Source organism: Drosophila miranda, unplaced genomic scaffold (genome assembly GCF_003369915.1).
Source record: "Drosophila miranda strain MSH22 unplaced genomic scaffold, D.miranda_PacBio2.1 Contig_AX1_pilon, whole genome shotgun sequence".
Taxonomy (NCBI): domain Eukaryota; kingdom Metazoa; phylum Arthropoda; class Insecta; order Diptera; family Drosophilidae; genus Drosophila; species Drosophila miranda.
In genome coordinates, this window is record NW_022881665.1 from 172,023 (window position 1) to 189,734 (window position 17,712).

General features: G+C 43.4%; 1 protein-coding gene and 1 pseudogene across 1 annotated transcript; both read left to right on the forward strand.

The window, feature by feature from the left end:
• The first annotated feature begins 4,995 nt into the window (after positions 1–4,995).
• Positions 4,996–7,450, forward strand: LOC117195269 (annotated as a pseudogene).
• A 2,071-nt stretch (positions 7,451–9,521) lies between these two features.
• LOC108160313 (serine/threonine-protein kinase polo) lies at positions 9,522–12,085 on the forward strand. The gene is given in 16 exon segments (XM_033399894.1): positions 9,522–9,807; positions 10,142–10,281; positions 10,283–10,308; positions 10,311–10,392; positions 10,473–10,509; positions 10,511–10,707; positions 10,709–10,920; positions 10,923–10,985; positions 10,988–11,149; positions 11,152–11,237; positions 11,299–11,350; positions 11,353–11,517; positions 11,520–11,675; positions 11,678–11,724; positions 11,794–11,832; positions 11,834–12,085. Coding segments are annotated over 16 exon segments (1,719 nt in total). The 5' UTR covers positions 9,522–9,708; the 3' UTR covers positions 11,990–12,085.
• The last annotated feature ends 5,627 nt before the right edge of the window (positions 12,086–17,712 follow it).

A 17,712-nucleotide genomic window follows, 5' to 3' on the forward strand; every position in this document is an offset into this window, starting at 1 on the left:
TGCTCTCCCGACTTATAGAAATTAACCAAAACTATTCCTGATTTCAGCTTAATTTTTCGATCACATGAAGCTCATTCTTTGTCCGCGTATGAGTGCCATTACATACATGGATCACGAGAAGAACTTCCGCACATATCGCTTCTCGACCATCGTGGAGAACGGTGTGTCCAAAGAATTATATCAAAAGATACGCTATGCCCAAGAAAACTTAGAAAAATGCTGGAGAAGATGTTTGTTTAATTGTTGGATGATGTTCACCATCTCCACAACCTACCAGCGGACTATCATTCTAAGGCAAAATGTTAGTTTAAGCTAAATCACGAACGCCTTAGCCAACCCAACCTAACCATTCATCTGTTCCCACGCCAATTCTTCCCACAATCGTAGTTTCTGTCCAAATTTGTATTTACTGTTTAACGTTTTTTTTTTTTGTTTGGCTTTGCATTCCATTTTAGTTCCCTGTTTAACGTTTATATCTGTTCAAATATTTTCGTACACGAATATCGAAAGAAATTATTAATAAATAAAAATAAATGTATACTTTTAGAAATTACATGTATCCTCGATCGCCCACGCATCATTTCAACAATTCGAACATTTGTGTAGAAAAAACAACAAACAAAACATGGATGTTAACTATTAGAACCCTGCGGTTTGGGAGTAACATTTCTTTTGTATTTTTACCTAAGCTAATAAAATTTGAACCACTGTAGTAATAAATACAATGCTTCTCAAATTATTCAAATTGGAAGATTTTACGTCTCAAATTGATTCTAGGAATGTCTTATGTATTATATTTCTGTTTTCTGAGTACGTCGGCCAAATTTCTATTGTTTCGGCTGACGCACGAATTAGGAAACTTGAAACAATTTATCGCCAGTTCCGGTGTAAGTATCGTGGTAATTTTTTTTTTGGAGTATAGAGAAAATCGATATAAAAAAAGACTTTAAATACAGTGTTTTTTCCCGCATATACGTCAGGTTGCCATCTGTTGATGTTAATGTAGTGACAATTTTGTTGTTCGCTGTGTGTGTGGCTCATCAATCTCCGTGGTGTCTTTGATCACGTTGTGGAACGTTTGATTGCCACATCTTCTGGAAAGAGCGGCGCTAGACGAGTGATAGGGCGCTTGTATACGCCAGATGCTGTCTTAACGTTCAACCACTCGTACGTGGTTGTCCTGTCAGGATATGTCTTAATGATGCGACCCATTGCCACTTCATTACAGGAAGGTTGTCTTCCTTAACCAAAACTAATAATCCTTCAGTACGTTTGTGAAGCGGTCTTCCATTTATGCCGAGCTTGCAATTCTTGGAGGTATTCTGTAGACCATTGTTTCCAGAATGAATGCTTTAGGCGCGATACCATTCCAGCGCTTGACCAATGTCTTCCTTGTTGTCAGTATTGACGTCAGGAGGCGTTGTCAATGGTTCACCAATCAAGAAGTGTCCTGGGGTGAGCGCTGTTGTATCAGTGGATCATTTGACATTGGATGATGGGTCGAAATTGAGAATTGCTTTAATTTCGATTATCACTGTGTTTAGTTCTTCAAATGTCAATGAGGCTGTGTTGGTGGTTGTATCAACAGCTTTTTTCTGATTTTACCGCCGCTTCCCAGAGGCCGCCAAACGATGGAGCCCTGGAGAATGAATTTAAAATCCACTTGTTTTTTGTTGCAATGATTCGTGATCAGAGCACTTGCCTTTGAGCTGAATATAGAGTCTTCTAATTCTTTAAGCTGGTTGTTTGCACCCACAAAGTTCGTTGCATTGTCGCAATGAATAGTTTTGGCACTTCCCACGTCTGCTTAAGAATCGACGCAGGGCGCCAAGAATGCATCTGTGGTCAGTCGCTTACCAGCTCCAGGTGTACTGCCTTTGTGAAAAGCAGCAGAACACGGCGATGTATTGCCTTTTCCCTGGTCTTTTCCTCGGATCTTATGGTGGATCGAGATTGGTCCACAGTAGTCGACGCCTGCATTAAGAAACGGCGTGCTTGTGTGACTCGTTGTGCTGGAGATTGCCATGATCTGGTGCATCAGCTTTGGTCTAGCCTTGGTGCATCTAACACAGCTGTGGATGATGCTTCTAGCCATTGTCTTGTCATTGATAATCCAATATTGTTGTCTTGCGATTGCCCTTAATGCTTGAGCACCACAATGCATGTTCTCCTCATGTAGCTCCCGCAAGATCATTTTGACGATTGGGTCATTGTAAGGCAGCAAAACTGGGTGTTTTGCGTTGTATGGAAGTAGAGCTTCTTCAAGTCTACCACCAACTCGGATGAGCTCATCGTCTCCTAGGAAGGGAGATAACGATATGATCGAGCTCTTTCTATCCACAGTCTTATAGCGTTGGAACTGTTTTAACTCTGCTGTAAACTCGACTTGTTGTATGGTTCGCAGGATTATAGTGCGGGCGTGGCAAGCTTACATGTTTAGCTTTTCTCTCAAGATTGCTGGGTTCAATGTTGGGTGCCTTCGTCCAGTTGTCTCGAGATCCGTGCAGGAATAATGGTCCATATAACCACAGATTGTGATCTGCCAGTCTGCTCGCTGCGATTCCTCTCGACAGGACATCGGCTGCGTTGTTGGCCGATGACACGTGACGCCATTGTGACTGGTTTGTTAATGCCTGGATTTTGGCTATTCGATTTGCCACAAAGGTATGGTATGTTGATGACGATGCGTTTATCCAGGATAACACAACGGTGGAATCACTCCAACACCATCCTGAAACCGTGTTAATGTCCATGTGCAGACCCTGTCGGACTCGGTTTTGAGCTCGGCACCGAGGACTGCAGCACAAAGTTCTAACCGTGGTAGCGATTGTTTGGCTGTCGGCGCCACACGTGATTTCGAAGAGAGCAGTCTTACTGACACTTGGTTGTTTTTTTATGTAGCGCGTACATATACAGCTGCGCCATATGCTCGTTCTGATGCATCTACAAACGTATGGAGTTCTTGGTAACTGGAGTTTTACCATCGTAGATATGCCGGGGAACTTGCATTTTGTTCAATGTTTGTAGTCGTCCCGGTATTCTTTCCATTCGGTTTGGTGTTGTAATGGTAATTCGTCATCCCAATCCAGTTTGAGCTCCCAAAGTTGTTGCATGAAGATTTTTGCCTTTACTACCACCGGTGCAAAGAGTCCTAGTGGGTCAAAGATTTGGGCCAGTTCGGAACATACCACCCGTTTGGTGATGCGTGTAGCCTGGCTTTTCTGTGTTCGTCCACACAATGTATCCTTCTTCGGCATCCAGATGAGACCCAGAGTTTTCACGCTGTAGTGCTCTAGTGTCTCTCCTAGTTTTACATCGGTTACAGTATCCTCTTTGGGGATTCCTTGGAGAAGTTGCTCATTGTTGGAGCACCACTTGCGCAATTTGAATCCGGACGGTAGCAATATTTTATTTAGTTCTTGTCGAACATGAATTGCCTCTGGAATCGTGTTTGCTCCAGTTAGACAGTCGTCAACATAGAAATCGGTTTTTAATGTTGTTGATCCTACTGGTAGTCTGTCTTTGTATTGTATTGCCAAATGATCCAGACATTTCGTTGCTAGGAACGGATCTGCTGGATCAGATCGCTTTCTTTGGGACCTACTGAAGGTTTCTCATGCTTTTCTTTAGGGACGATTTGACGTTCCCCACGAGCACTAGACGTCTGTGATAGCTTATCCATGCATTCGGTAAAAATCGTAATGTATTGCTTACATGTTGTACGTAAGTCTTCACGGAATTTTACGTATTCATCCGTTTTGTCTGTATCGCGAAGTTTGGAGTCGTTTTTGTTAAAGCGATTCCACGCATTTTCGAGTGCTGATATTTGGGCTTGAAAATAAGAGGCCGTTTGCTTTCGTTCTTGGGAATCTTTTTTAAATTTCCGAATGCACCTCGATATTTCCTCACCAATCTCTTGCTGCACATCCATTGCCATTGTAGCGGCAGCTTCTGCCTCCATATGTGTATCCATTCTATCTGTTTGTACTTATTACTTCTGACCCGTTGGGAGTGTTTTATTTGCTTTGCAGCTGGATACGCTCGAAATCGCAACCGTTGTCGGTCAGAAAGGTAATAGTACAGGTGATGTGTTGGATGGAGGGATTTGTGCTGTTTCCAATCTATGGAACGCACGGAACAACAAAAATTTATTACCTTGGTGGTAATCGAATTCTATAGCTGTTTTTCTGTTGGCTGATAACCTGAATATGTCAGATTTGCCAAAGTGATACTTATTGGTAGGAGATGCTACCGTAAGTGTACGCCCTGATGCCAAATTTTTATTGAAGATGTCCTGTTGACTGCTTCAATCTGATGTCCAGATCGAATCCTTTCACTGTAGCTTGTCTGACAGTTTGAAAGGATGACCAAGATCGGGGTCACCAAATGTTAATGTGTGTGTGTGTGTAGGAAGCTGGGTTGCATACGGTACATAAACCGTCTACAGTTTGGTCGTCGCAACTAGAACTTGAACCAGTTGGACTGCGGAGTGGGTATCCTACGGTGCGCAAGGGAGGGTCTGAAGACACGGCGACAGCCTCTGATGATTGCGATGGAAGATGAGTGACAGGCATTTATGGTACTGTTTCTGATACTGATTTTATTGATAAAACTGATTCTTATTTATAGGTGATAAAAGGTACAAAAGTGCTGAGTCTGTAAAATATATGTTTTGTGTATTATGGATAATTTTAGTGTCTGGTGGGCAATTGCGATATTTTGATGGTCAGCAACTGCCCCGCTGTCTTTGCCATCTGCGGAGAGAGTGCATTGTCAGCAGAACTCACTGCAGTGGCCAGTGTGTTGTCGTGAGGTATTATATTACATGTTAAATAGAACACTGTGTCACGGTGCCACTGTGTTATGCCGACGGGTATTATAAACTATTACTTAAGCATATTTCTGCAACTGAACAAAATAGAGTGCTCTGATTTCAGAAAAGTAGTTGCGTTGACTTATCAGTCTCACAAGTATATAAAAATTCATCTACTAAAATTTATTATAGCTCGATTTATGTACAGCGCACATCACTAATTTTCATTGGCATTTAAATCGAACGGTTTCGGCGCGTTCTCCGCTTTGTGGCTATTTTTCGTGAACTGTGAATTGTGAGTGGTGTCGGTGGGCATAGGCATAGTCTGCGAGTGATCATTTGTGTCTTGGCATTTGCATTAATCTTAAATTGTTTCTTTGGGAACGCATTTAACTGGACGTGGTGTGTACAGAGCGGATTTTGCATCAACGCGAAGGCGAGGAAGTTTTTTGTGTTTCGAGTGAACGCCAAGGCAAAGGGACATCAGAGCAAAATGGCCGCAAAACCAGAGGATAAAAGCACAGATATACCGGATCGTCTCTTCGACTCCAATCAACGCAGGACGTATAAGCGTATGCGCTTCTTTGGAAAGGTAAGACTTGCCCCAGAAGTGGATCATTGTGTTCTAGGGAATCCTCATGCACATTTTAACAACTCTGCGCAGCCTCACAGCGCTGGGCATACACATATGTATGTAAGGCATGCAAACCAACACATACAAGCATGCGGCTTACATCTATTTTCGCCTCAGTTTCCTTTGGCACCCTTCCACTGTTTTATGTGTGAACGCGTGCGTGTGTGTGCCTGGTAGAGTTGTCAAAGAAGTGACGGCCCAGCCACATACATGCATGCAAACGTACATTCTTTTTTTTTTGTCGCGTCGCATTCAATTTACAATTATTTAGTAAAAAATTGTGGCTATAATGAGATGTTTTGCAATTGCTTGTGTAGGGCGGCTTTGCCAAGTGCTACGAAATCATCGATGTGGAGACCGACGATGTTTTTGCCGGCAAAATCGTATCAAAGAAGCTGATGATCAAGCACAACCAGAAGGAGAAGACCGCTCAGGAGATTACCATTCATCGTAGTCTCAATCATCCAACATAGTGAAGTTCCATAGCTATTTCGAGGATGTCCAGAACATTTACATTGTCCTGGAGCTTTGCAAGAAGCGGGTAAGTACGCCGGAAATTCAGCATAGCATGCGTTCTTCCGAACTAATGGATCCCGCCTTTTTGCCACTCAGTCGATGATGGAGCTGCACAAGCGCCGGAAAAGCATCACGGAGTTCGAGTGCCGCTACTACATTTACCAGATCATCCAAGCGTCAAGTATCTGCACGACAACCGCATTATCCATCGCGACTTGAAGCTAGGAAACCTGTTCTTAAACGATATGCTGCACGTGAAGATTGGCGACTTTGGCCTAGCCACTCGCATCGAATATGAGGGCGAACGCAAGAAGACTCTGTGCGGCACCCCAAACTACATTGCCCCAGAAATTCTCACCAAAAAGGGGCATTCGTTCGAAGTGGACATATGGTCCATGGCTGCGTCATGTACACTCTGTTGGTAGGCCAACCCCGTTTGAGACCAAAACGCTGAAGGACACTTATTCAAAGATCAAGAAGTGCGAGTACAGAGTGCCAAGCTACTTGAGAAAACCTGCTGCTGATATGGTGATCTCCATGCTCCAGCCGAACCCTGAGAGCCGCCCAGCAATTGGCCAGTTGCTGAACTACGACTTCCTGAAGGGCTCGAAGGTGCCAACGTTCTTGCCAAGCTCTTGCCTAACTATGGCTCCGCGAATTGGCATCAACGACACCATTGAAGACTCCATTCATCGCAAGCCGCTGATGGAGATGAACGGCATTAGGGATGATACTCGTCTGGAGTCAACATTCCTCAATACCAACTTGCACGACGCCATCACTGCCTTGGCCCAGGTGTGCCGCCACAACGAAGACTACCGCAGCGACATTGAGAGCTTGCACCAGCAGCTCACCAATCTGATCAACAACAAGTTTGTAATCATTGCAGTGATTGTATCTGTTAAATAATTATTAATCATCTCGTGCTTACAGCCGCGCATACTGCAAGGCAATCTCGGGGATGAGAATACCGATCCTGCAGCACAGCCGCTCTTCTGGATATCCAAATGGGTCGACTACAGTGACAAATACGGCTTCGGTTATCAGCTCTGTGATGAGGGCATTGGCGTTATGTTCAACGACACAACCAAATTGATTCTGCTTCCGAACCAGATCAACGTCCACTTCATAGACAAGGACGGAAAGGAGAGCTACATGACTACGACCGATTACTGCAAGACGCTTGATAAAAAGATGAAGCTGCTTTCCTACTTCAAGCGTTACATGATCGAGCATCTCGTGAAGGCTGGAGCCAATAATGTGAACATTGAGAGTGATCAGATATCGCGTATGCCCCATTTGCACTCCTGGTTCCGCACAACGTGTGCTGTGGTCATGCATCTTACCAACGGTTCCGTACAGGTAGCTACACAAATTTAGTAAATGCTCTCCCGACTTATAGAAATTAACCAAAACTATTCCTGATTTCAGCTTAATTTTCGGATCACATGAAGCTCATTCTTTGTCCGCGTATGAGTGCCATTACATACGTGGATCACGAGAAGAACTTCCGCACATATCGCTTCTCGACCATCGTGGAGAACGGTGTGTCCAAAGATTTATATCAAAAGATACGCTATGCCAAGAAAAACTTAGAAAAATGCTGGAGAAGATGTTCTTAATTGTTGGATGATGTTCACCATCTCCACAACCTACCAGCGGACTATCATTCTAAGCAAAATGTTAGTTTAAGCTAAATCACGAACGCCTTAGCCAACCCAACCTAACCTCGTCGACTAAAATATCACCAATTCCCCATTCATCTGTTCCCACGCCAATCGTAGTTTCTGTCCAAAATTTGTATTTACTGTTTAACGTTTTTTTTTGTTTGTTTTTGCATTCACTTTAGTTCCTGTTTAACGTTTATATCTGTTCAAATATTCGTACACGATATCGAAAGAATTATTAATAAATAAAAATAAATGTAACTTTTAAAATTACAAGTAATCCTCGATCGCCACGCATCATTTCAACAATTCGAACATTTGTGTAGAAAAAAACAACAAACAAAACATGGATGTTAACTATTAGAACCCTGCGTTGGAGAAACATTTCTTTTGTATTTTACCTAAAGCTAATAAAATTTGAACCACTGTAGTATAAATACAATGCTTCTCAAATTATTCAAATTGGAAGATTTTACGTCTTCAAATTGATTCTAGGAATGTCTTATGTATTATATTTCTGTTTTCTAGTACCGTCGCCAAATTCTATTGTCGCTGACGCACGAATTAGGAAACTTGAAACAATTTATCGCAGTTCCGTGAAGTATCTGGTAATTTTTTTTTGGAGTATAGAGAAAGATCGATATAAAAAAAAGACTTTAAATACAGTGTTTTTTCCGCATATACGTCAGGTTGCCCATCTGTTGATGTTAATGTAGGTGACAATTTTGTTGTTTGCTGTGTGGTGGCTCATCAATCTCCGTGGTGTCACTGATCACGTTGTGGGAACGTTGATTGCCACATCTTCTGGAAAGAGCGGCGCTAGACGAGTGATAGGGCGCTTGTATACGCCAGATGCTGTCTTAACGTCAACCACTCGTACGTGTTGTCCTGTCCAGGATATGTCTTAATGATGCGACCCATTGGCCACTTCATTACAGGAAGTTGTCTTCCTTAACCAAAACTAATAATCCTTCAGTACGTTTGGTGAAGCGGTCTTCCATTTATGCCGAGCTTGCAATTCTTGGAGGTATTCTGTAGACCATTGTTTCCAGAATGAATCCTTAGGCGCGATACCAATTCCAGCGCTTGACCAATGTTCTTCCTTGTTGATCAGTATTGACGTCAGGAGGCGTTGTCAATGGTTCACCAATCAAGAAGTGTCCTGGGGTGAGCGCTGTTGTATCAGTGGGTTGCTGGTTGCATACGGTACATAAACCGTCTACAGTTTGGTCGTCGCAACTAGAACTTGAACCAGTTGGACTGCGGAGTGGGTATCCTACGGTGCGCAAGGGAGGGTCTGAAGACACGGCGACAGCCTCTGATGATTGCGATGGAAGATGAGTGACAGGCAGTTATGTACTGTTTCTGATACTGATTTTATTGATAAAACTGATTCTTATTTATAGGTGATAAAAGGTACAAAAGTGCTGAGTCTGTAAAATATATGTTTTGTGTATTATGATAATTTTAGTGTCTGGTGGGCAATTGCGATATTTGATGGTCAGCAACTGCCCGCTGTCTTTGCCATCTGCGGAGAGAGTGCATTGTCAGCAGAACTCACTGCAGTGGCCAGTGTTGTGTGAGAGTATTATATTACATGTTAAATAGAACACTGTGTCACGGTGCCACTGTGTTATGCCGACGGTATTATAAACTATTACTTAAGCATATTTCTGCAACTGAATAGAGAAATAGAGTGCTCTGATTTCAGAAAAGTAGTTGCGTTGACTTATCAGTCTCACAAGTATATAAAAATTCATCTACTAAAATTTATTATAGCTCGATTTATGTACAGCGCACATCACTAATTTTCATTGGCATTTAAATCGAACGGTTTCGGCGCGTTCTCCGCTTGTGGCTATTTTTCGTGAACTGTGAATTGTGAGTGGTGTCGGTGGGCATAGCATAGTCTGCGAGTGATCATTTGTGTCTTGGCATTTGCATTAATCTTAAATTGTTTCTTTGGGAACGCATTTAACTGGACGTGGTGTGTACAGAGCGGATTTTGCATCAACGCGAAGGCGAGGAAGTTTTTTGTGTTTCGAGTGAACGCCAAGGCAAAGGGACATCAGAGCAAAATGGCCGCAAAACCGGAGGATAAAAGCACAGATATACCGGATCGTCTCTTCGACTCCAATCAACGCAGGACGTATAAGCGTATGCGCTTCTTTGGAAAGGTAAGACTTGCCCCAGAAGTGGATCATTGTGTTCTAGGGAATCCTCATGCACATTTTAACAACTCTGCGCAGCCTCACAGCGCTGGGCATACACATATGTATGTAAGGGCATGCAAACCAACACATACAAGCATGCGGCTTACATCTATTTTCGCCTCAGTTTCCTTTGGCACCCTTCCACTGTTTTATGTGTGAACGCGTGCGTGTGTGTTGCCTGTAGAGTTGTCAAAGAAGTGACGGCCAGCCACATACATGCATGCAAACGTACATTCTTTTTTTTTGTCGCGTCGCATTCAATTTACAATTATTTAGTAAAAATTGTGGCTATAATGAGATGTTTTTGCCAATTGCTTGTGTAGGCGGCTTTGCCAAGTGCTACGAAATCATCGATGTGGAGACCGACGATGTTTTTGCCGGCAAAATCGTATCAAAGAAGCTGATGATCAAGCACAACCAGAGGAGAAGACCGCTCAGGAGTTACCATTCATCGTAGTCTCAATCATCCAACATAGTGAAGTTCCATAGCTATTTCGAGGATGTCCAGAACATTTACATTGTCCTGGAGCTTTGACAAGAAGCGGGTAAGTACGCCGGAAATTCAGCATAGCATGCGTTCTTCCGAAACTAATGGATCCCGCCTTTTTGCCACTCAGTCGATGATGGAGCTGCAACAAGCGCCGGAAAAGCATCACGGAGTTCGAGTTGCCGCTACTACATTTACCAGATCATCCAAGGCGTCAAGTATCTGCACGACAACCGCATTATCCATCGCGACTTGAAGCTAGGAAACCTGTTCTTAAACGATATGCTGCACGTGAAGATTGGCGACTTTGGCCTAGCCACTCGCATCGAATATGAGGGCGAACGCAAGAAGACTCTGTGCGGCACCCCAAACTACATTGCCCAGAATTCTCACCAAAAAGGGGCATTCGTTCGAAGTGGACATATGGTCCATTGGCTGCGTCATGTACACTCTGTTGGTAGGCCAACCGCCGTTTGAGACCAAAACGCTGAAGGACACTTATTCAAAGATCAAGAAGTGCGAGTACAGAGTGCCAAGCTACTTGAGAAAACCTGCTGCTGATATGGTGATCTCCATGCTCCAGCCGAACCCTGAGAGCCGCCAGCAATTGGCCAGTTGCTGAACTACGACTTCCTGAAGGGCTCGAAGGTGCCAACGTTCTTGCAAGCTCTTGCCTAACTATGGCTCCGCGAATTGGCATCAACGACACCATTGAAGACTCCATTCATCGCAAGCCGCTGATGGAGATGAACGGCATTAGGGATGATACTCGTCTGGAGTCAACATTCCTCAATACCAACTTGCACGACGCCATCACTGCCTGGCCCAGGTGTGCCGCCACAACGAAGACTACCGCAGCGACATTGAGAGCTTGCACCAGCAGCTCACCAATCTGATCAACAACAAGGTTTGTAATCATTGCAGTGATTGTATCTGTTAAATAATTATTAATCATCTCGTGCTTACAGCCGCGCATACTGCAAGGCAATCTCGGGGATGAGAATACCGATCCTGCAGCACAGCGCTCTTCTGGATATCCAAATGGGTCGACTACAGTGACAAATACGGCTTCGGTTATCAGCTCTGTGATGAGGGCATTGGCGTTATGTTCAACGACACAACCAAATTGATTCTGCTTCCGAACCAGATCAACGTCCACTTCATAGACAAGGACGGAAAGGAGAGCTACATGACTACGACGATTACTGCAAGACACTTGATAAAAAGATGAAGCTGCTTTCCTACTTCAAGCGTTACATGATCGAGCATCTCGTGAAGGCTGGAGCCAATAATGTGAACATTGAGAGTGATCAGATATCGCGTATGCCCCATTTGCACTCCTGGTTCGCACAACGTGTGCTGTGGTCATGCATCTTACCAACGGTTCCGTACAGGTAGCTACACAAATTTAGTAAATGCTCTCCCGACTTATAGAAATTAACCAAAACTATTCCTGATTTCAGCTTAATTTTTCGGATCACATGAAGCTCATTCTTTGTCCGCGTTATGAGTGCCATTACATACGTGGATCACGAGAAGAACTTCCGCACATATCGCTTCTCGACCATCGTGGAGAACGGTGTGTCCAAAGAATTATATCAAAAGATACGCTATGCCAAGAAAAACTTAGAAAAAATGCTGGAGAAGATGTTTCTTTAATTGTTGGATGATGTTCACCATCTCCACAACCTACCAGCGGACTATCATTCTAAGGCAAAATGTTAGTTTAAGCTAAATCACGAACGCCTTAGCCAACCAACCTAACCTCGGGGTCGACTTAATATCACCAATTCCCATTCTGTTCCCACGCCAATTCTTTCCACAATCGTAGTTTCTGTCCAAATTTGTATTTACTGTTTAACGTTTTTTTTTTCGTTTGTGTTTTGCATTCCACTTTAGTTCCTGTTTAACGTTTATATCTGTTCAAATATTTTCGTACACGAATATCGAAAGAAATTATTAATAAATAAAAATAAATGTATACTTTTAGAAATTACAAGTAATCTCGATCGCCCACGCATCATTTCAACAATTCGAACATTTGTGTAGAAAAACAACAAACAAAACATGGATGTTAACTATTAGAACCTGCGGTTTGGGAGTAAACATTTCTTTTGTATTTTTACCTAAGCTAATAAAATTTGAACCACTGTAGTAATAAATACAATGCTTCTCAAATTATTCAAATTGGAAGATTTTACGTCTCAAATTGATTCTAGGAATGTCTTATGTATTATATTTCTGTTTTCTGAGTACCGTCGGCCAAATTTCTATTGTTTCGGCTGACGCACGAATTAGGAAACTTGAAACAATTTATCGCAGTTCAGGTGTAAGTATCGTGGTAATTTTTTTTTTTGGAGGTATAGAGAAGATCGGATATAAAAAAAAGACTTTAAATACAGTGTTTTTTCCGCAGTATACGTCAGGTTGCCATCTGTTGATGTTAATGTAGGTGACAATTTTGTTGTTCGCTGTGTGGGTGGCTCATCAATCTCCGTGGTGTCTATGATCACGTTGTGGGAACGTTTGATTGCCACATCTTCTGAAAGAGCGGCGCTAGACGAGTGATAGGGCGCTTGTATACGCAGATGCTGTCTTAACGTCAACCACTCGTACGTGGTTGTCCTGTCCAGGATATGTCTTAATGATGCGACCCATTGGCCACTTCATTACAGGAAGGTTGTCTTCCTTAACCAAAACTAATAATCCTTCAGGTACGTTTGGTGAAGCGGTCTTCCATTTATGCCGAGCTTGCAATTCTTGGAGGTATTCTGTAGACCATTGTTTCCAGAATGAATGCTTTAGGCGCAGATACCAATTCCCAGCGCTTGACCAATGTTCTTCCTTGTTGAATCAGTATTGACGTCAGGAGGCGTTGTCAATGGTTCACAATCAAGAAGTGTCCTGGGGTGAGCGCTGTTGTATCAGTGGGATCATTTGACATTGGAGTGATGGGTCGAGAATTGAGAATTGCTTTAATTTCGATTATCACTGTGTTTAGTTCTTCAAATGTCAATGAGGCTGTGTTGGTGGTTGTTATCAACAGCTTTTTTTCTGATTTTACGCCGCTTCCAGAGGCCGCAAACGATGGAGCCTGGGAGGAATGAATTTAAAATCCACTTGTTTTTTTGTTGCAATGATTCGTGATCAGAGCACTTGCCTTTGAGCTGAATATAGAGTCTTCTAATTCTTAAGCTGGTTGTTTGCACCACAAAGTTCGTTGCATTGTCGCAATGAATAGTTTGGCACTTCCCACGTCTGCTTAAGAATCGACGCAGGGCGGCCAAGAATGCATCTGTGGTCAGGTCGCTTACCAGCTCCAGGTGTACTGCCTTTGTGGAAAAGCAGCAGAAACACGGCGATGTATGCCTTTTCCTGGTCTTTTCCTCGGATCTTATGGTGGATCGAGATTGGTCCACAGTAGTCGACGCCTGCATTAAGAAACGGGCGTGCTTGTGTGACTCGTTGTGCTGGGAGATTGCCCATGATCTGGTGCATCAGCTTTGGTCTAGCCTTGGTGCATCTAACACAGCTGTGGATGATGCTTCTAGCCATTGTCTTGTTCATTGATAATCCAATATTGTTGTCTTGCGATTGCCCTTAATGCTTGAGCACCACAATGCATGTTCTCCTCATGTAGCTCCGCAAGATCATTTTGACGATTGGGTCATTGTAAGGCAGCAAAACTGGGTGTTTTGCGTTGTATGGAAGTAGAGCTTCTTCAAGTCTACCACCAACTCGGATGAGCTATCGTCTCCTAGGAAGGGAGATACGATATGATCGAGCTCTTTCTATCCACAGTCTTATAGCGTTGGAACTGTTTTAACTCTGCTGTAACTCGACTTGTTGTATGGTTGCAGATTATAGTGCGGGGTGAGTCAGTTTTCTGGAGAGCTCGTGGTCGCTTGTGGTTTGTAGCAGAGCGTAACATATATCACAATGCGTTCGTTGTGAAACGGTTGCTATGTCTGCAGTATATAATTCGTCCAAGTGCGTAGGTGGATTGCAAGTTACATGTTTAGCTTTTCTCTCAAGATTGCTGGGTTCTATGTTGGGTGCCTTCGTCAGTTGTCTCGAGATCCGTGCAGGAATAATGGTCCATATAACCACAGATTGTGATCTGCCAGTCTGCTCGCTGCGATTCCTCTCGACAGGACATCGGCTGCGTTGTTGGCCGATGACACGTGACGCCATTGTGACTGGTTTGTTAATGCCTGGATTTTGGCTATTCGATTTGCCACAAAGGTATGGTATGTTGATGACGATGCGTTTATCCAGGATAACACAACGGTGGAATCACTCCAACACCATCCTGAAACCGTGTTAATGTCGGGATCCTGTCGGACTCGGTTTGTGAGCTCGGCACCGAGGACTGCAGCACTCAGTTCTAACCGTGGTAGCGATTGTTTGGCTGTCGGCGCACACGTGATTTCGAACAGAGCAGTCTTACTGACACTTGGTTGTTTTTGTATGTAGCGCGTACATATACAGCTGCGCCATATGCTCGTTCTGATGCATCTACAAACGTATGGTGTTCTTGGGTAACTGGAGTTTTACCATCGTAGTATGCCGGGGAACTTGCATTTTGTTCAATGTTGTAAGTCGTCCGGTATTCTTTCCATTCGGTTTGGTGTTGTAATGGTATATTCGTCATCCCAATCCAGTTTGAGCTCCCAAAGTTGTTGCATGAAGATTTTTGCCTTTACTACACCGGTGCAAAGAGTCTAGTGGGTCAAAGTTTTGGGCCAGTTCGAACATACCACCCGTTTGGTGATGCGTGTAGCCTGGCTTTTCTGTGTTCGTCCACACAATGTATCCTTCTTCGGCATCAGATTGAGACCAGAGTTTTCACGCTGTAGTGCTCTAGTGTCTCTCCTAGTTTTACATCGGTTACAGTATCCTCTTTGGGGATTCCTTGGAGAGTTGCTCATTGTTGGAGCACCACTTGCGCAATTTGAATCCGGACGGTAGCAATATTTTATTTAGTTCTTGTCGAACATGAATTGCCTCTGGAATCGTGTTTGCTCCAGTTAGACAGTCCGTCAACATAGAAATCGGTTTTAATGTTGTTGATCCTACTGGTAGTCTGTCTTTGTATTGTATTGTCAAATGATCCAGACATTTCGTTGCTAGGAACGGAGCAGCTGTTGTCCCATATGTTACTGTTTCAGGCGATAGTACCTGATCTCTTCGGATGGATTGTTTCTCCAGACTATCATCTGATAGAATTGATCCTCCGGGTTCATCCACACTTGCCGGTACATCTTTTCTATGTCCGCTGTGAATACGTACTTATGAATTCGAAATCGTAGCAGAATGGACATAAGTTCGCTCTGAACGGTGGGTCCAGCCTGCAGAATGTCGTTCAAAGATTTCCCGCTTGTTGATTTGCATGAAGGCATCGAAATACTACCCGAAGCTTTGTGGTGGTGCTTTCAGGTTTGAGTACACAATGATGTGGAATGAAGTAGTGCCTTTTTGGGAACTTTTGATGCTGGCACACCTTTCATATGTCTAGTCTTCATACTCTTCCATGAAGTCCACATAACTCTTCCAAGTTTCTGGTGAGCTTCGCCGCTCCAACGCTAGGAATCTTTTTGTTGCGGTTTCCAACGACTCCCCAGGGCTGAAGGGTGGCAATCAATATCGGATCCCATGTAGATATATTGATGCCAATCCCTTTAGTGATGCAAGGGATTCTATGGTTGTTATATACAACTCTTTTAATGACTTGGGATCGTCATTAATTGTTTGGTGATTGAGGAAGCGGTTCAGTACCGTGTTCGAAACATCTCTGGGATTGTTGTATGCGTCAACTAGTATTTCCAAGCGGCTCATAATTTTCTTCCTTTAGATCGATATGTCGAATCAATCTTTCTGCCTCGCCGGTAACGGTGGTTTTAAGATACCACATCTTTTTTCACCGTAGGCATGTTGGTCTCATGCACCATGCATGAGAAAGATCGAAGAACTGGGTCCACTTTAATAGATCCCCATCAAACTTTGGGATGCTGATGCGTGGAAGCTGCACGTTATCCGTGTTTGGTGTGGCTGATTTCTATTGTTTCGGCTGACTCACGAATTAGGAAACTTGAAACAATTTATCGCAGTTCAGGTGTAAAGTATCGTGGTAATTTTTTTTTGGAGGTATAGAGAAAGATCGGATATAAAAAAAAGACTTTAAATACAGTGTTTTTTCCCGCAGTATACGTCAGGTTGCCCATCTGTTGATGTTAATGTAGGTGACAATTTTGTTGTTCGCTGTGTGGGTGGCTCATCAATCTCCGTGGTGTCACTGATCACGTTGTGGGAACGTTTGATTGCCACATCTTCTGGAAAGAGCGGCGCTAGACGAGTGATAGGGCGCTTGTATACGCAGATGCTGTCTTAACGTCAACCACTCGTACGTGGTTGTCCTGTCCAGGATATGTCTTAATGATGACCCATTGGCCACTTCATTACAGGAAGGTTGTCTTCCTTAACCAAAACTAATAATCCTTCAGGTACGTTTGGTGAAGCGGTCTTCCATTTATGCCGAGCTTGCAATTCTTGGAGGTATTCTGTAGACCATTGTTTCCAGAATGAATGCTTTAGGCGCGATACCAATTCCCAGCGCTTGACCAATGTTCTTCCTTGTTGATCAGTATTGACGTCAGGAGGCGTTGTCAATGGTTCACCAATCAAGAAGTGTCCTGGGGTGAGCGCTGTTGTATCAGTGGGTTGCTGGGTTGCATACGGTACATAAACCGTCTACAGTTTGGTCGTCGCAACTAGAACTTGAACCAGTTGGACTGCGGAGTGGGTATCCTACGGTGCGCAAGGGAGGGTCTGAAGACACGGCGACAGCCTCTGATATTGCGATGGAAGATGAGTGACAGGCAGTTATGGTACTGTTTCTGATACTGATTTTATTGATAAAATGATTCTTATTTATAGGTGATAAAAGGTACAAAAGTGCTGAGTCTGTAAAATATATGTTTTGTGTATTATGGATAATTTTAGTGTCTGGTGGGCAATTGCGATATTTTGATGGTCAGCAACTGCCCCGCTGTCTTTGCCATCTGCGGAGAGAGTGCATTGTCAGCAGAACTCACTGCAGTGGCCAGTTGTTTGTCGTGAGGTATTATATTACATGTTAAATAGAACACTGTGTCACGGTGCCACTGTGTTATGCCGACGGGTATTATAAACTATTACTTAAGCATATTTCTGCAACTGAACAAAATAGAGTGCTCTGATTTCAGAAAATAGTTGCGTTGACTTATCAGTCTCACAAGTATATAAAAATTCATCTACTAAAATTTATTATAGCTCGATTTATGTACAGCGCACATCACTAATTTTCATTGGCATTTAAATCGAACGGTTTCGGCGCGTTCTCC